The sequence below is a fragment of the Sphaerodactylus townsendi genome, linkage group LG02 (genome assembly GCF_021028975.2).
Source record: "Sphaerodactylus townsendi isolate TG3544 linkage group LG02, MPM_Stown_v2.3, whole genome shotgun sequence".
Classification (NCBI taxonomy): Eukaryota; Metazoa; Chordata; class Lepidosauria; order Squamata; family Sphaerodactylidae; genus Sphaerodactylus; species Sphaerodactylus townsendi.
Genome location: NC_059426.1, coordinates 102,123,201 through 102,142,911, shown reverse-complemented (window position 1 = coordinate 102,142,911; position 19,711 = coordinate 102,123,201). Strand labels below are relative to the sequence as shown.

Below are 19,711 nucleotides of genomic sequence, written 5' to 3'. Positions count from 1 at the left end.
GAGCCCCACTTTAATGTATAGTACTGGCAGTGTGTTTGAACTGTGGTTTTCTATAGTTTGGGTGGAACATAAGAGGGAGCTGAGAGCATAACATCTTTTTATGTTCCTTAAAAAGCATGTATGTTGAGATACTTCCAGAAGTTAAAGCAATTACGTGAACACTAAACGAGATGCTTAAAATGAGCAGATTTTTTTTAAAAAGAGGTGAAATGCCTTCGAGAGTATGACACAAAAAGAAGGAAGACATTTTATCAAGAATCTAGGAATGCATTTGAGTATATGGAAGCAATTGGTCCAAAATACAACTTCCAGTTAACACTTCTATAGGGCTGAAGTCCAAGTACAGTTTTTGTCCTCTAAGTTGTCCTTCCAAGATAACGAGGGTCACCTTCAGGTCATCATCAGAACCTTTGCTTTGTCTCCATCCTCACCCCACTGAAATGTGGTTGGTGACTGCATGATGTAGACTTTTTTGTAGTGATGTGCAGAATATTTTCCTCCTGTTAAGTCACATCTGACTTATGGTGACCCCACAGAGTTTTCAGGCAAGAGACGTTGGGCAGTGGTTTGCTATTGCCTCCCAGTCCTGGCATTCCTTGGAGATTATTCCATCTAAATATCAGCCAGGGTCAGGGCTGAAATTATGTGATTGACTGAAGGTCAGTAACAAACTTCCATGGTGCAAGTGAGGATTTGAACTTAGTTTTCCCAGTCCAATACCTTAACCACACTGGCTCTCTAAGCAGTTACACTCTTCTAAATTAACTGACAGACTTCAGGGGTGACACTTACTTTTAGCTTAGAACTGGTCAGGAATCACCTCTTAGAAATTATTTCACTTTGTGGACAACTCTCAAACCACTCTCCTTTGTCACACAGGATACTTCTTGATCCTAAGCAAATATATTTATCTCACTCCAGCTGTCAGGCTCAACTGTCATCTTCAACAGTCAGTTTCTGTCTCTCTCAATTGCCACTTGTAGAATTCTCAAGGTTTTTTCCCCCTTTCAAACCTCCTGTCTCTTGGGGTTCTATGACTGGCACAACTCATCCTTATGCAGTTGTCCATCACTTATCCCTCTCTTTTTTTCATTGCTTCAGGGGAGCTTCTTTCAAGCTTTGCCTGTGCAATGGGGTGTACTCCGTAATTTTATGTTGTTCTGAATCAAATTCCAACATGTTAAGCATCACATATAGCTATGTTCAAATCTCACTGTTTGAGAATTACTTTGTAGCCAGCACCTTTAGAAATTTCTGGAGAGTGCATTGACCACTATATTTTCTTTTCCTCTTACATGTATCCTACATGAAGGTAGAGCATTCCCTGTCACTGCATGCATCCTGTCTTGCTCAGTCTGCAGCCAAATCTATACTGGTCATTGGAGCCATCAGTTGAGTTGTAGGATAAACTCTTGGCTGGCATTGTGGTGTTTGGACTCCATCCCTATTGGACAACTACCTGGTAAATGACACAGGTACAATTATGAGTAGTGTTCATCAGATGTAACAGACAGCATCTAGACTCAAGCAGTTCTGTAGATGGTGGTGAGTCACAGATTTGAATAGTGGCATTACCTTGGTGCTCTTAAGATTAACTGTATGGGTCTCTTCTCTGTCTTGATGTTGTTCATACTTATTTTATGTATTTATTTGTGTGTTTATAATTTAGATTTACTAAACTGTCCGCCCCCGAAGGGCTCTGGGCGGTGTACAATAAAATACTTCAACGAAAATACATCATAAAATTTAAAAGCCACAACAACCACCAACTTAAACATAGACATCAGATGGCGAACACTCTATATCCTGAGAGCAATAGAAAGCCTGATCCCTATCAGTGTAGGATGGCATAGGGATTTATAGGGGTTTTTTGGGGAGGGGTACAGGGATAAGTGGTTTAGCTACTGGGCCAGTACCAACCCATTTTCAGTAATACAGGTCCTCATTCTTCTGGAGCTTGTGCGTGACTTTGGAATTTTGTAAACTTAACCCTAACAATAAGGAGGTTATCTGGTTTAGTAGAAAGAAAGACCAGGGACTTCAGATTTCCCCTATCTTGGACTGGGCTGTACTCTCCTTGGAAAACCAGCTTAAGAGTAGAGTTTTACGAAGTGGTTACTGTGGCTTGGAGTGCATTTGCCCAACTCTGGCTGATGCGTCAACTGTGTCTGTTCCTGATTCAGCCTGATCTAGCCATAATGATTCATGCATTAGTTATACCTAAACTAGACTGTTGCAATAAATTCTACTTGGAGCTTCCCTTGAAGAGTGTTTGGAAACTGCAGCTTTTGTAGCATGTTGTTGCTAGACTGTTAGTCAGGTACAGTTATTGGAGTGCATTTCTGCAATGCTACAGTAATTTCATTGGCTAATGATCTGCTCCTGAGTCCAGTTTAAGGTGAAGCCCATTGTATGAAGAAATACAATGGGCTCTAGAAAACTGTGGTGGGTTAACAGTGCCCACCAAGTAGGCCAATCCCTCCTGTCTTTTCTTTTTGTTTGGGCTTGCAATTTACCACAGATAATGAACAATTCCATTGTTTGGGCCCACCACAGGACATGTCCCCTTCCATTCTCTTCTAATAAGTCATTGAAGAAGTTGAAACAGATGAGTAGTTCTTCATTTTGTTATATTCTTGCTCACCAGTCCAACCATAAAGTCCACAGATATCAGTGATAGATCCAGAGACAGTTAGACTTGGGCCTGTAGCATTTGTTATAAAGGGGCCCTTGTTGCAGGCTCACTGTGTGGTGCAGGCATACCCTTCAGCAGCATAAGCAGTGGTGGGATAGCACAAAGAATAACAACACAGCAAGGAGCCAATTCACCCCTGCACACATGTAGAACCCACAACATGTACCATGTAGCTCCCCTAATATGTAAGATTTATTTACGGTCTTTGACCAAAGCACCCCTAATATGTAAACAACAGCATTGCCAGATCGTGAGAATATGGTGATATGCTGATGCACCAGGCAACTTTCAGACATTTAGTGTGGGGTCCTGAAAATGCAAAGGCTGTAGCATGCTACTAGGTTAATCCTGTGCTAATCATTGGCTAGGTGAGACTCTTAAGGCCATAGCTTCTAGACACTTGTTAAAAATAATAGAAAATTGCCTTTTACCATGGACTTAAACATAAACTGTGCTGGTTATGTGAATAAGTAAGATTTCTAGGATTTTTGTCAATGAATTAACCTTTTTTCCTTTCAGTGGTGGAATTCTTTTTTCAAAGTTATGCTTCGGTTGTTTGTAGATCTCTCAGGGGGTGTAGAAACATACCTGTAAATCAAGACCTACTATGGTTCTTACCTGCTGTTTGATTCTTCCTTTCTCTGTCTGGCAACAAATTGCAGATGTGCTAGCTAGTGAGTGAAATGCTGATGTGATAGTTCAACTTGCCACCCCACCATGACTTCAGGGTGTTTTTTAAATGTGTCCACCAGTTTGTAAAAATTAATTAATGTGGAGTTGTCTCCTCCTTTTAAAGAGAGAAAATAAGATGGAGAAAATGTTGAAAAACTGCTTTGGAAATTTGTATGGCTGAGTATTAGTGGGTTCCAGCTATGTACAACAGCCTTCTGCTATAAGCAAGCAAAAATTCTATTAGTTTTGTCCTAGGAAATATGGTGTGTTTCCATAATGGGTTTAACCTTCACACCAGGTACATATTTAAATAATGTACATTGTTTGTATTTGAGAATCACACTTGAAAACATGTTACCATACATATTCCTTATATTTTTAAAAGGGGTGAGTAAATTTGCTGTCCTCCCTATCTTGTAAATGTAGATTTCACTACCATGGTGTGTGTGTGTGGCAGAGGGGGAGGGGACATGCAATGGATGGGTGGATGTGCATGTGTCTTGTACAAAAGTTAACATGATGTCAAGGAATGCTTTGATCATGCTGAAAGATTTCCCAGTGCTTTCAAACAGAGGTCCGAACTGTAGCTGAAATTTTAATGTATTCATTGACATTCCCTAAACCTAGGCTTTAAAAATAGTTAGGTAATTTTATGACCATCCATAATATTAGTACCTATCCAAGCTAAACTAAGCTTCATAGTATTGTTAATCAAATTAGACGATTAATGATTAATGCTGTCATGAAACAAGAAAGGAGAAGAGTTTTTATTATTCTGGGACAGAATAATTTGGTAGGGGAACTGAATTGCTGACACGTATTTTGTTTGTTAGTGGAATGGCTTTATCCATCCATCCATCCATCCATCCATCCATCCATCCATCCATCCATCCATCCATCCATCCATCCATCCATCCATCCATCCATCCATCCATCCATCCATCCATCCATCCATCCATCCATCCATCCATCCATCCATCCATCCATCCATCCATCCATCCATCCATCCATCCATCCATCCATCCATCCATCCATCCATCCATCCATCCATCCATCCATCCATCCATTTGATTTTATAGACAGTCTCACCCCGAAGTGGTTCACAATACATTGTAGTGTCCAATAAATTATTTAAAATAAATCTAAAAACATTTACAATTCAGTGTACAGCATAACAAATCAACTGAGAACAGTCTAAAACCATGTTAGTAGCACCCTGTCTTAAGGCCAGGAGGGGCTGGCAGCGCCTAAGGATGAAACCAATATAGGGCACTGCCAGGGATGACAAAATACGGCAGGGGCCTCATGAGGAGGCAGCCAATCAGTGACCAGCCTCACCAAAAGTCCGGTGAAATACCTCAGTCTTACAGGCCCTGTGGAACTTGCCAAGGTCCCGCAGGGCCCGGACAGCTGGAGGAAGAGCGTTCCACCAGGCAGGGACCAGGGCCGTAAAGGCTCTGGCCCGGGTAGAGGCCAGCCACATCATTGAAGGGCCGGGGACTTCCAGTAACTCCGCTGTCACAGAATGCAACAGCCTATTCAGGACATATGGGGTAAGACACTCCCGCAGGTATGAGGGCCCCAAGCTGTGAAGGTCCTTGAAGGTGAGTACCAGCACCATGAAGATCATCCGGAATTCCCCCGGGAGCCAGTGCAGACGGTGCAGCATGGGGGTAATATGATCTTGATAAGTACCCCCTGTAAAAAGCCGAGCCGCTGCATTCTGGATCAGCTTCAGCTTCTGGATCAGTCTCAAGGGAAGGCCTGCGTAGAGCGAGTTACAGTGGTCCAACCTTGAGGTGACTGTTGCATGGATCACAGTGGCCAGGTCAGCCTGGGAGAGGTAAGGGGCCAGCCGCCAGGCCTGGTGAAGATGGAAAAAAGCAACCTGGGTAACATGGGCCACCTGGCCCTCCATAGAAAGGGAGGAATCCAGGCGGACCCCCAGGCTACAAGCCAGAGAGGTCGGGGCCAACATGACCCCTTCCAAGCGGCTGAAAATCCCTAGGCCTCTCACCACGGCCCAGCCAAAGGACCTCTGTCTTCGATGGATTAAGTTTTAACCTGCTCTGCCTCAACCAACCAGCAACCGACTCCAAACAATGCTGTAGAGCCACAGGGGCAGAGGCCGTCCCCCTCTCCATCAACTTAATAAGATGTCATGCCAATCTGTTACAATGCATTTTATCTCACCATGACAAATAAGGAACAACTCTGCCTCTAGTTAAGTTATATATAACTTGTGTGTGGGGAGGGGGAAGACTAACCAAAGATACATGATGGGTAGGAATAGGAAGCCTCTCTGGTGCTGCTACTTTCTCCTAGTTCCTGTGTGAACTTTAGATTTAAAGATATTTGTATGATATCTGATGTTCCCTACCAGGATTCAACTCCACAGTGATTATACAACATAAGAGATATTCATTATTTTAAATGATTAGAACTAGAATCTCTATCCTGCATGAGTGGCAGGAAAGTAAGTGGGTCTGTGTGGAGTTTTTCTGTGCTTGAGCATTGAGTGGGTGTACATCTCTGAAAGACAGGTACTGGTCTCATAAATGTTTCATGAACTACCTGTTTAAAGTCCCAGGAATGATGATTGTTCTGCCAGTATGTGTGTGTATGTATTGAATTAAATACATTTGGCAGTCACCGATATATCCACAAGTATTTCTAGCAATACATTCTGTCCCCACCCGGTACAAGGATGACTTCTCTAGATGTATTATTGCAGAAAACAATTGTAAAATTGAAATTGGACCTAGCAAGCAAGTGACTCCGGCAGTAGTGAGCCTTTCTGAATTTGGTAACATTATCTGGTTGCAATACACTTCCTGAATCAGCAATGTAATCTGCTGATAGCAAATCTGAATGGCTCGGCATCTCCTGTCAGAGACTCTGTCAGAAAACCAGCACCTGTCCGATTGTGAACTCATCAGTGTGACAAATGGGGCACAGATAAATATAGTATTTTCTGTATCCCCATTTCATGGTTGTGTTGTAGTACATAATATTCAAGTCTTTCAGAATGAAGGATGTCTATTGGAGACAAAAACTGAAAGTATTTTCTTACTCTTTTACACGTAAACATTTTTACAGTATGTTTTATCTCCTCTTTTTCAATTGAACTTTTTAGATATAGACAGAGAAATCCATGCAGCACCCCACACAAATGAGAAGTTAATTCAACTGTTCCGGAATAAAAGCGAATTCACATTTCTAGCCACACTACAACAGCGGGCATCAACTTCAGGAGTCATTCTATCTATACGAGAACTGGAACACAGGTAAGGGAAAAACCAGCTTTTGTTAAATCCTCTCCTGGTCCAGTAGCATGTAATGCAAGCCTGTGATAGTTTGGGCTCACAGAAGTAAGTGTCTGGCTTGCATTCCTCCTAGTTCTCAAATCTCTTGAATGTCAAACCATGATTTGGTGATAAAGTAAGCAAACATATACCATCAGCATAAAGCTTTCTTATGATGCTTTATTAAAAAATGATAAAACAATCAATGAGAACTCTAAGAACAAAGTTCTGCACAGTCATTAAATGCAAAATTAGCAACACCAAAGTTAAGAAGGAAACATTGACCCAATTGGCTGTTGTGGGCTTTCCGGGCAGTGGCCATGGTCTGGTAGATCTTGTTCCTAACGTTTCGCCTACATCTGTGGCTTGCATCTTCAGAGGTGTATCGAAGGTGTTACACACTGTGTCCACTGAGAAGGGAATGTTTAGTGGGGTATATATGTCCATGACCCGGGGTGGGGAACCTTCGGTAAGTGTTTGGGTGGAACTTGCTATGCAAAGATATGGTTGACTGCACGGTACTGCAGGTGTTTTTTTCAGTCCATTTACATTCGTATTTGCAGTTGCATTCCCTGCAGTAGTTTTAGTGAATGCAAATCTTGTGTCTGGGTGGAGTCCATTGTCCATGAACCTAGCATGCCCTTGGCCTTTGATTCTGGTGTTTTTAAGAACTGGTAGCCAAGTTTTGTTAATTCTCAGAATTTCTTCCTTTTTATTGAAGTTGTCTTGGTGTTTGTGGATTTCAGTGGCCTCCCTGTGTAGTCTGACATAGTAACTGTACATTGACCTAATTCATTTAGCTATGCCACAGATTAAATCAAATGAGAATGCCCAAACTTGCTTTTAAACTTGCAAAGAGATGAATTCAAAAGATGTTCTTAGGAGCTATCCTGAAGAAGGTACCAACTGAAGACATTTTCAAATAGCTGCAATAAATACCATGCTTGCCGCAGCTGTCAGTAAATGTGGGGACTGGTTGGGTTTTTTTCCTGTTTCCCCCCCTTCACTTGGACTTCTTCTTCTTCTTCTTCTTCTTCTCCATCTTCTTCTCCTTCTCCTCCTCGTCCTCCTCCTCCTCCTCCTCCTCCACTCAGTGCTTGAATTTCTTTTTATCAGTCTGGATGAGCTTTAGTTCTCCTGTTAAGCTTGCACTGGCAGACTGGCACTGGATTTATTTTGCTGGTCTTGCAAAAACCTCTTTCCCCCCACACACTTGGATGAAGTGTTGCCAGTGATTCTCTCGATGCAGTTTGGGCTTGCACTGACACAGTAGTACCGGGTTCTGCGGGGCATTTTGCATCACCATTCCATTGCCATTTCTTTCTCTGGGCTTGCAGCCACCCACCTTCAGTTCCCACTCAAGAGATTATCTAGTTTGACATAGGGTTTGCTAATCTCCTATTGCCTGAGTGGGTCTGGGATCTGATCAGCTTCTGGACAGGTTCTGCAGGGCTAGCAAAAGTTGCTTCCCTGCCCTGCATGCTGCTCCACACTTTTTGTCTTTGGGAGGAGAAAAAACACCTTTAAAGAGGCTGGGATTCTAAGTTTTGACAATGGTTCTGTTTGGCTTGCACTGCTAGAGTGGTGGTTCTGGATGGCATTTGCAGTCACATTGTACTTGGTTCTGTTAGATTTTGTCTCATTGGCCGTTTTCGCATGGCCATGGTAAGGGTTGGGTCGGCGTATATGACCGTTCACATGGTTCCACTGAATCCCAGGTTTCTGGTTTGGTTCTGTTGGGTTTGTGTTGGTTCTTGGTGTGGGAGACATTGACAGACATACCACTTTACTTTTTCCATGAAAGAAAAAAGACTGTTCTTCATTCACTGGAAACAATAGAGGATGGATGAGACCACATAAAATTGGATCCTCTGACCCATTTGTTACTAAACCTGGGGGTTCTTGTAAGGAAAGTCATCATTAACTGTGTTGAAAATTTGGTGCCTTTTTTTAAAAAAACCCTCTGAGCTCCAGAAAGATTCTCAACTGAGTATAATAGAGACAATTTTGGGCTCCCCAAAGCCCCCATAATAATTTGGAAATTCAGAAAAAATTGGGAATCTGAAAAAAATTTCAAGTCCAATATACCCATATTTGAATCTTTCTGATATTTTTTCCACACTTCTAATGGCCAAATATTTTAGTCTCTTCATTCTAGTCCTCAAGGTTTTTCTGCCAGTGCTTCTCTGGTAGTTCTTACTTCAGGGTGTGACATGAGGGGTTAAAATGTCACCCTTTCAGAACAAGTTTTCAAGTAGATACTGAGACCAGTGTGATGCAGTAGTTAAGAGCAGTGAACTCTAATCTGGAGAACCAGGTTTGATTCCCTACACATGAGCAGTGGAACTGGATTTGTTTCCCCACTCCTACGTTCCTTGGGTTAATCACAGTTTTTCAGAACTCTGTCAGCCCCACCAAGTGATCTGTTGTGGGGAAAAGAAGGGAAAGGAGTTTGTAGGTTGCTTTGAGACTTCTTACAGGACAGAAAGGCAGGGTGTAAATTCAAAGTCTTCTTTTTCTACTTATCAGCCAGCTGTATATTACCAGTCTGTACCATAGAGGTGTTTCTTTGCCCTGCTCCACAGGGTAGAGCACAGTCAAAATGGAAACCCTGACAGCTTCCCTCACACTTCTGTTTGCCTCAGCGGTAGCAGTTAACAGAATAAATAGTTGCCAGTTCAGACTCAATCCTGCAATGGTGGCGTGTAAAACATATCCTAATATTATTGATTTTATGGTTTTATGATTGAGGGATCCTCCTGAAAAACAATATTTTTATACATAGAAAGCTCAGTGTCAGGGCTGAGCTTCTATTTTCAGCAAATACAGATTTTTGTGAATGAAAGAACATTGTCACTGAAGCCTCAATGTGTTGCTCCTGAGATCCTCTCACTTCAATATGTATTCATTTGTTAGCCAAATTCCAATACAGCTTGACAAAGTTATTTATATACTGTAAAATACCATATGCAACACCAAAACCAAACAAAATGCTAGAATACACCATCATGTATGAATGTTTTAACCATCTAGTAACTACTTTTTAAGAAGATGGATTTATTTAAATCACCAAGGGAAAAAATATTACATTCTTGATTTCAGTGAAATTACCACTGTTGTAATTCAGATAGATTCTGCACATACATGCTAACTGGTTTCTGTAAAAATGAAGAGTTTTGTTGGGGACTAAATAGTACTTCTGTTACCTGGAATATGGGTGTACTATCAGAATCACTTTGTGAACCACTTTTGTTCTTTAACTTTTGCAGTTTGTTTTCTTACCTAGAAAAGCAGGGCTTCCCACAGTGGTGTGGATCTTAGGCCATGCTTTTATGCGTGTAGTGTTTTGAAGAGGGGCACAGTATCTGCTTGTTATGCAGAAAGTCCCAGGTTCAATCCCCTTCATCCTCAGTTAAAAGAATTACGTAGTGGGTGATATGAAAGACTTCTAACTAAGAAGCTGGATGGCCACTGCTAGTCTGAGTAGACAGAACTGACCTGGATGGATCATTGGTTTGATTCAGTGTTTTGCAGCTTCCTGGATATTCATGTATGTTCATCCCTTTCAGTGCATGCTTTGTTAGGAGAGTATTCCTGTGGTGGTTCTAGTTCTAAGGTAACTGGAAGACATTGCTCTTATATGAGCAAGTTAATACTAGAAGAGCATCCTCTTCAGCAGAGCACTGTCTCCATAATAGGAAAGGGTACTGCACAAATAAAAACAAGGCTGGAGCCAAGCCAGTGGCAAGTCATGAATTCACTTAATTGGTAATGAGTGAGATGTCAGCATGATTGCTTGCATTAAATTCAGGTTTCCTTTTAATCTAAGGTATTTTATTGAGAGACACTGACTAGAAGAGAAATAAAAATAAAACGGAAAGGTTTAAAGTCAGATTTTTCTGCCATGCTGCTTGGGTTAGCTGACATTTGTGAGGCATTTTGATTTAACAAAGATCTTGTAAATTTCTTGGCGTGAAACTTCTTCTCATATTTGCTTGTGTTTTTTGCAGCCTGTGTTTGGGACTTTATAGCTTATCTCTGTTACCAATGGCTCTTCTTTTTCATTCCCTGTCATCTTTTGAACCTTGTCTAATGGCAGGCCATTTGTGAGTGCAGGGGGATATCTACCGAAAATGGCACCCAGGGCAAGCACTGAAATTGTGCCCCCACCCAAACACCCATCTTTTAGATAACTGTACAGTAATATTAGCTCAAGCATACAAGCCAAGCTCCTTGTCTTTTTATAATGGCACTTTTCTTGTTTTTGCTGCTGCAATTCTGGATTAGGCTGCTACTGCCCAAGAAGCCCTTCTGACATAGGGGCCAGGTTTTCCCCAAAAGAGGGAGGCTCTAAGCCAGGGGGCTGCAACCTGTGGCTCTCCAGATGTTCATGGACTACAAATCCCATCAGCCCCTGCCAGCATGGCCAATTGGCCATCCCTTCTTAAAAGAAAGACTGTGATGCAAGGAGGGGGGAGCATTCTCCATAGCCCAACACAAAGCACGGGGTGAGATAGAAAGCAGAGCCAACAAACCCCAAGTGACAAGACACCAGTCCGAAGGGCTCTTCTTCCCCAGCCTGACTTCCCTTCTGTGCAGAAAAAAGAGCTCCCTTGCTCCATGAGTGGTCCCACTGAAAAGACCCTCCTGGGAGCTGTCCTGGCTGTCTCTGCCCTCAGCAGAGAAGGGACTGGTGCCCAGCTGACTAATAATCTCACTGGGGGACCTGGGGTCTCTGTTCTGGAGGGTAAAGCTAAGAGGGCCACCAGTCAGAACTAAAACAGAGGCATCTGCAAAGAGACAGAGGGTTGGGGAGAAGAGGAGGCCTTGGTTAAAGAGATTCCCTCTGAAGCTTCAGCTCTGGACAGTGCTACCAATTTGCCTGATGCCAGGAGAGTGTCTTTCCCATCTGCTTGGAGCCATGGAGACAGCTTGTCTGGGAGGAGGTAGCACATTGGTGACATATGCTGCTGTCACTGAACCAGACTAATGTCCAAACACACATGGTTCTTTGCAGGATCAGGTCTCAATCAACCCCTGAGTAGAGGGAGCCCAGGTTTGCTGGTTCATCCAGTTGACCTCACCAGTGATTAAGGCTTCACTGCAGGAACCAATATCCAGATTGTGACCTTGAGGGCCAGACCCAGGCTGCTACTGCTGCATACCTTTGTTCTGAGGAGTCTGTTATCAGCCTTAGAAGCCTACTGCTAAAACAGAATGTATATACCAGTTCTTCAGAAGTTCATGGAACTCTGCTGTAATATCTTTATTTCTTACCCCTTTTGCATTCTGGTAGTTGAATAGATCATAGTAAATATTTCTCTCTGTTTCTTATGTTCCATGGCAGCTGTGCTGTTGTTTCATGATTTAGGACCCCATCAGCAGTGCTTTTCATGATAGCTGAAGTTTGATAATACCTGAAATAAATACATAAGCTTCTGAATCTTGAGTAATGACTGGACTGTAGGTGTATTTAATATGGTTTGGAGGCAGTCAGAGGAAGAGAAATGTTTTGTGATTAGCTTGATTCCAAGGCTAATACTGACATCAGAAGCAGTGCTTGCAGCAGAACACAAAAAAGCCATTCTATCACAATGCAGATCACACACACTACTAGCCTTTATCTTTGCAGGTGAGATGATCTGATACATGATTATTGAGCCAAGTGCTAGATCTTGACATTCCAAAAGATTGTTGGCTTGAACTTGAAGTACCACTTCTTGCTGAACTTCAGTCATTATTGTTGAGGTTGTATTTTGTAGCATATTTGGGTTGCTTGCCCCTTTTTTGTGTTTTTTCTTTTATATAATAGAGTGAAAAAGAAAACATTGCTTGTGGAGAAAAGGGTGCAAAATGACCTTGTTAATCTTGATCTGTACCTGGGTATTGATATTGAGGTAGAGAATATGCTTTTCTGTTCTAGTGGTGGAAGGCGATTGCGTGAAATGTATTTGGGAGGGGACAGCTGTTGCTGTGCCCTGTGGCTCCTTCCAGCCATCACAAAGCTTTTCTTTAAAGCCACTAAAAGTTATTTTAGAAGGCTGACTGAATAACTGAATAACTTTTAAAAAATTATTTGGGACAGAAAGTTCAGTGGGACTTGCCAGAAGTTAAGCGTACCTAGGGGATTTACATGGGGCGTACTGAGCTGCAGTCATTTAGTCACGTGGGGGGACGGAAATTCGCTCCCACACCCCTCCTCCTTCCTCCCAGGTCTATACACTGACTTCAAAACCAAATATTGTTTGGTTGTGATGGGGCAGGGCAGCTGCCCATATGGGTGTGTGTGGAAAACTCAGCTTTTGTGCCAGGTTACATTTTCCCTAGATACAACTCTGATGGGGGGGGGGGGTGAATGCACCGGTGGAAATAACGTGAGCTTCAGCCAGCAGAAATGGCCTTTCCAGGGCACTTAACACAATGGAGGGGTGAAACTGTTTGCATGCAGCTGCTGCTGGCCTCCCCTGGCAGTGACACATGGCGTGGGACACTGTGCCAGCCTCCCAGTGTCCCTGCTGATGCCAGCACAGTGGGGACATGGTCAGGGGAGGAGCCAACATTAGTCAGCTTCCTCCCAGACGTTCTCTGGTTCACACTGGCAGTGGGGACTCTGAACTTACGCAACCTAAAAGGACTGCATAAGTCCGTTCTGCCCCATAAAGGTTTCTTGGCAGTTGGGAGGTTGTTTTGTTTTGCAAGCCTCCCCATGCTTCTGGGAAGCCTCTCTGGGAGCTGCAGGGTGGCATAGTCGCAGCACCACTACTGCCCACCTTGCCGCTCGGATGGTGCTGCAAATTTGTCACATTTGTAGAAGTGCTCAAAGAGAAAAGTCTCTCCTGCAACTCTCTGGAACAGCTTTTCATGGGCCAGAGGGCAGGAGGACAGATCTGTTCCATGAAACCACTCTGCTGACAGTTTTTAAAATCCAGCCCACTGTATCAAGGGCAATGTAAATGAGGAAGCACACAGAATGCAATATCATGCTATATCTTTTATAAAGCCAATCTGCCCTGACCTTTAAAGAAAAGGAGGTAGTCTCTCTATTCCATACCACCAAACAATGTCTAATAATCTCATTATGTAAAATTTCCTTTGGATGCAATTTACAGCAATCGATTTAAAATATAAAATCCATCTAATTTTTACAAGACATGATGTTTCCACTTAAGCATATGCAGTATGGCTGAAACTGAAGATAATTGCATTGTCTCACTAGTCCAGATGAAATTCCCTTATGGATGGTTAACACAGTCCAGGATCAATCAAATACACTTAATGCTACCACCTATATATTACAAAACCCTTCTATCAAATGACAGCAGACATTTCCTTCGGATGCAATTTACAGGAGCAACTGATTTAAAATATAAAATCCATCTAGGGGTTAACTAGATTAGACCAGTCAGCTAAACTCAGCTGACCTCATTGCACAGCATTGCACTCGTACTACTAACTCCACAGCATGCACCACTGCTAACACCCAGCCCCAACCACGTGGGGGGGGGACGGGGTTGGGGCTGAGTGTTAGCCCCCACCCCCCCCCCTCCCCCCCCCCCCCCCCCCCCCCCCAACACCCCCCACCCCCCCCCCCCCCCCCCCCCCCCCCCCCTCCCCCCCCCCCTCCCCCCCCCCCCCCCCCACCCCCCCCCCCCCCCCCCCCCACCCACACACCCACCCCCCCACCCACCCCCCCCCCCACACACCCCCCCACCCCCCCAACCCCCCACCCCCCCACCCCCCCCCCCACCCCCCCCCCCACCCCCCCCCCCCCCCCCCCCCCCCCACCCCCCACCCCCCCCCCCCACCCCACACACCCGCCCCCCCCCCCCCCCACCCCCCCCCCACCCCCCCCCCCGCCCCCCGCCCACCCCCCCCCCCCCCCACCCCCCCCCCCCCCCACCCCCCCCCCCCCCCCCCCCCCCCCCCCCCCACCCCCCCCCCCCCCCACCCCCCCCCCCCCCCACCCCCCCCCCCCCCCACCCCCCCCCCCCCCCACCCCCCCCCCCCCCCACCCCCCCCCCCCCCCACCCCCCCCCCCCCCCACCCCCCCCCCCCCCCACCCCCCCCCCCCCCCACCCCCCCCCCCCCCCACCCCCCCCCCCCCCCACCCCCCCCCCCCCCCACCCCCCCCCCCCCCCACCCCCCCCCCCCCCCACCCCCCCCCCCCCCCACCCCCCCCCCCCCCCACCCCCCCCCCCCCCCACCCCCCCCCCCCCCCACCCCCCCCCCCCCCCACCCCCCCCCCCCCCCACCCCCCCCCCCCCCCACCCCCCCCCCCCCCCACCCCCCCCCCCCCCCACCCCCCCCCCCCCCCACCCCCCCCCCCCCCCACCCCCCCCCCCCCCCACCCCCCCCCCCCCCCACCCCCCCCCCCCCCCACCCCCCCCCCCCCCCACCCCCCCCCCCCCCCACCCCCCCCCCCCCCCACCCCCCCCCCCCCCCACCCCCCCCCCCCCCCACCCCCCCCCCCCCCCACCCCCCCCCCCCCCCACCCCCCCCCCCCCCCACCCCCCCCCCCCCCCACCCCCCCCCCCCCCCACCCCCCCCCCCCCCCACCCCCCCCCCCCCCCACCCCCCCCCCCCCCCACCCCCCCCCCCCCCCACCCCCCCCCCCCCCCACCCCCCCCCCCCCCCACCCCCCCCCCCCCCCACCCCCCCCCCCCCCCACCCCCCCCCCCCCCCACCCCCCCCCCCCCCCACCCCCCCCCCCCCCCACCCCCCCCCCCCCCCACCCCCCCCCCCCCCCACCCCCCCCCCCCCCCACCCCCCCCCCCCCCCACCCCCCCCCCCCCCCACCCCCCCCCCCCCCCACCCCCCCCCCCCCCCACCCCCCCCCCCCCCCACCCCCCCCCCCCCCCACCCCCCCCCCCCCCCACCCCCCCCCCCCCCCACCCCCCCCCCCCCCCACCCCCCCCCCCCCCCACCCCCCCCCCCCCCCACCCCCCCCCCCCCCCACCCCCCCCCCCCCCCACCCCCCCCCCCCCCCACCCCCCCCCCCCCCCACCCCCCCCCCCCCCCACCCCCCCCCCCCCCCACCCCCCCCCCCCCCCACCCCCCCCCCCCCCCACCCCCCCCCCCCCCCACCCCCCCCCCCCCCCACCCCCCCCCCCCCCCACCCCCCCCCCCCCCCACCCCCCCCCCCCCCCACCCCCCCCCCCCCCCACCCCCCCCCCCCCCCACCCCCCCCCCCCCCCACCCCCCCCCCCCCCCACCCCCCCCCCCCCCCACCCCCCCCCCCCCCCACCCCCCCCCCCCCCCACCCCCCCCCCCCCCCACCCCCCCCCCCCCCCACCCCCCCCCCCCCCCACCCCCCCCCCCCCCCACCCCCCCCCCCCCCCACCCCCCCCCCCCCCCACCCCCCCCCCCCCCCACCCCCCCCCCCCCCCACCCCCCCCCCCCCCCACCCCCCCCCCCCCCCACCCCCCCCCCCCCCCACCCCCCCCCCCCCCCACCCCCCCCCCCCCCCACCCCCCCCCCCCCCCACCCCCCCCCCCCCCCACCCCCCCCCCCCCCCACCCCCCCCCCCCCCCACCCCCCCCCCCCCCCACCCCCCCCCCCCCCCACCCCCCCCCCCCCCCACCCCCCCCCCCCCCCACCCCCCCCCCCCCCCACCCCCCCCCCCCCCCACCCCCCCCCCCCCCCACCCCCCCCCCCCCCCACCCCCCCCCCCCCCCACCCCCCCCCCCCCCCACCCCCCCCCCCCCCCACCCCCCCCCCCCCCCACCCCCCCCCCCCCCCACCCCCCCCCCCCCCCACCCCCCCCCCCCCCCACCCCCCCCCCCCCCCACCCCCCCCCCCCCCCACCCCCCCCCCCCCCCACCCCCCCCCCCCCCCACCCCCCCCCCCCCCCACCCCCCCCCCCCCCCACCCCCCCCCCCCCCCACCCCCCCCCCCCCCCACCCCCCCCCCCCCCCACCCCCCCCCCCCCCCACCCCCCCCCCCCCCCACCCCCCCCCCCCCCCACCCCCCCCCCCCCCCACCCCCCCCCCCCCCCACCCCCCCCCCCCCCCACCCCCCCCCCCCCCCACCCCCCCCCCCCCCCACCCCCCCCCCCCCCCACCCCCCCCCCCCCCCACCCCCCCCCCCCCCCACCCCCCCCCCCCCCCACCCCCCCCCCCCCCCACCCCCCCCCCCCCCCACCCCCCCCCCCCCCCACCCCCCCCCCCCCCCACCCCCCCCCCCCCCCACCCCCCCCCCCCCCCACCCCCCCCCCCCCCCACCCCCCCCCCCCCCCACCCCCCCCCCCCCCCACCCCCCCCCCCCCCCACCCCCCCCCCCCCCCACCCCCCCCCCCCCCCACCCCCCCCCCCCCCCACCCCCCCCCCCCCCCACCCCCCCCCCCCCCCACCCCCCCCCCCCCCCACCCCCCCCCCCCCCCACCCCCCCCCCCCCCCACCCCCCCCCCCCCCCACCCCCCCCCCCCCCCACCCCCCCCCCCCCCCACCCCCCCCCCCCCCCACCCCCCCCCCCCCCCACCCCCCCCCCCCCCCACCCCCCCCCCCCCCCACCCCCCCCCCCCCCCACCCCCCCCCCCCCCCACCCCCCCCCCCCCCCACCCCCCCCCCCCCCCACCCCCCCCCCCCCCCACCCCCCCCCCCCCCCACCCCCCCCCCCCCCCACCCCCCCCCCCCCCCACCCCCCCCCCCCCCCACCCCCCCCCCCCCCCACCCCCCCCCCCCCCCACCCCCCCCCCCCCCCACCCCCCCCCCCCCCCACCCCCCCCCCCCCCCACCCCCCCCCCCCCCCACCCCCCCCCCCCCCCACCCCCCCCCCCCCCCACCCCCCCCCCCCCCCACCCCCCCCCCCCCCCACCCCCCCCCCCCCCCACCCCCCCCCCCCCCCACCCCCCCCCCCCCCCACCCCCCCCCCCCCCCACCCCCCCCCCCCCCCACCCCCCCCCCCCCCCACCCCCCCCCCCCCCCACCCCCCCCCCCCCCCACCCCCCCCCCCCCCCACCCCCCCCCCCCCCCACCCCCCCCCCCCCCCACCCCCCCCCCCCCCCACCCCCCCCCCCCCCCACCCCCCCCCCCCCCCACCCCCCCCCCCCCCCACCCCCCCCCCCCCCCACCCCCCCCCCCCCCCACCCCCCCCCCCCCCCACCCCCCCCCCCCCCCACCCCCCCCCCCCCCCACCCCCCCCCCCCCCCACCCCCCCCCCCCCCCACCCCCCCCCCCCCCCACCCCCCCCCCCCCCCACCCCCCCCCCCCCCCACCCCCCCCCCCCCCCACCCCCCCCCCCCCCCACCCCCCCCCCCCCCCACCCCCCCCCCCCCCCACCCCCCCCCCCCCCCACCCCCCCCCCCCCCCACCCCCCCCCCCCCCCACCCCCCCCCCCCCCCACCCCCCCCCCCCCCCACCCCCCCCCCCCCCCACCCCCCCCCCCCCCCACCCCCCCCCCCCCCCACCCCCCCCCCCCCCCACCCCCCCCCCCCCCCACCCCCCCCCCCCCCCACCCCCCCCCCCCCCCACCCCCCCCCCCCCCCACCCCCCCCCCCCCCCACCCCCCCCCCCCCCCACCCCCCCCCCCCCCCACCCCCCCCCCCCCCCACCCCCCCCCCCCCCCACCCCCCCCCCCCCCCACCCCCCCCCCCCCCCACCCCCCCCCCCCCCCACCCCCCCCCCCCCCCACCCCCCCCCCCCCCCACCCCCCCCCCCCCCCACCCCCCCCCCCCCCCACCCCCCCCCCCCCCCACCCCCCCCCCCCCCCACCCCCCCCCCCCCCCACCCCCCCCCCCCCCCACCCCCCCCCCCCCCCACCCCCCCCCCCCCCCACCCCCCCCCCCCCCCACCCCCCCCCCCCCCCACCCCCCCCCCCCCCCACCCCCCCCCCCCCCCACCCCCCCCCCCCCCCACCCCCCCCCCCCCCCACCCCCCCCCCCCCCCACCCCCCCCCCCCCCCACCCCCCCCCCCCCCCACCCCCCCCCCCCCCCACCCCCCCCCCCCCCCACCCCCCCCCCCCCCCACCCCCCCCCCCCCCCACCCCCCCCCCCCCCCACCCCCCCCCCCCCCCACCCCCCCCCCCCCCCACCCCCCCCCCCCCCCACCCCCCCCCCCCCCCACCCCCCCCCCCCCCCACCCCCCCCCCCCCCCACCCCCCCCCCCCCCCACCCCCCCCCCCCCCCACCCCCCCCCCCCCCCACCCCCCCCCCCCCCCACCCCCCCCCCCCCCCACCCCCCCCCCCCCCCACCCCCCCCCCCCCCCACCCCCCCCCCCCCCCACCCCCCCCCCCCCCCACCCCCCCCCCCCCCCACCCCCCCCCCCCCCCACCCCCCCCCCCCCCCTTCCCACCCCCGCCCCACCCCCCTAACCTCCCCCCCCCCCCCCCCCCCCCCCCCCCCCCCCCACCCCCCCCCCCCCCCCCCCCCCCCCCCCACCCCCCCCCCCCCCCACACTCCCCGCCCCCCCAAACCCCCCCCCCCCCCAACCCCCCCCCCCCCAAACCCCCCCCCCCCCCCCCCCCCCCCCCCCCCCCCCCCCCCCCCCCCCCCCCCCCCCCCCCCCCCACCCCCCCCCCCCCCCACACGTCCAGGAGAAGGCCCCTTCAGGGTAAGTCTACCAATGGACCGTTCCAAATGCCTCCATGTCAGACGAGGCAATGCCAGAGGAAATCCTTTGCTTGCCCTCTCCCTGCAAGTCTTGGGATTCTGTGGAGTGCAGGCAGATTTCAACCTAGCAACTGAGAGTGAAGTGGGTTTTTCCTGACATCCTTGAGAAGTCTATTTTAGATTGATAGAGTACTAGACTGATAGAGTATTTTAGACCGATAGAGTACTAGACTGATACTGATAGAGTACTTCCCCAAAAGCTCATAATTATGGCAAGGAGGCCTCAATCTTCTGGAAGATTACAGCCCAAAAGAGTTGTTCAAAAGACCTGTGAGAGTGGATAAATGTAGGGGAAGGCAGACCTTCAATAATGTTACAGGTAATAACCACCTTGAGCTGAATTCTGAAAAACGGTAATCTGTGAAGTTGTTGTACTTTCGTGATATATGCCATGGAGACTCACAAGTTATCAAATGAGCAGCAGCATTTTGTA

The 19,711-nt window shown here is 55.6% G+C and overlaps 1 protein-coding gene across 3 annotated transcripts in view; it reads left to right on the top strand.

The window, feature by feature from the left end:
- The window catches only part of NELL1 (neural EGFL like 1), a 678,881-nt gene that overhangs the window by 74,295 nt on the left and 584,875 nt on the right, over positions 1 to 19,711 (top strand). For all 3 annotated transcript variants that reach the window (XM_048483516.1, XM_048483514.1, XM_048483513.1), the window contains exon 3: positions 6,504 to 6,654. In XM_048483516.1, coding sequence (XP_048339473.1) covers positions 6,504 to 6,654 — 151 coding nt within the window. The remainder of the gene's footprint in view (positions 1 to 6,503; positions 6,655 to 19,711) is intronic.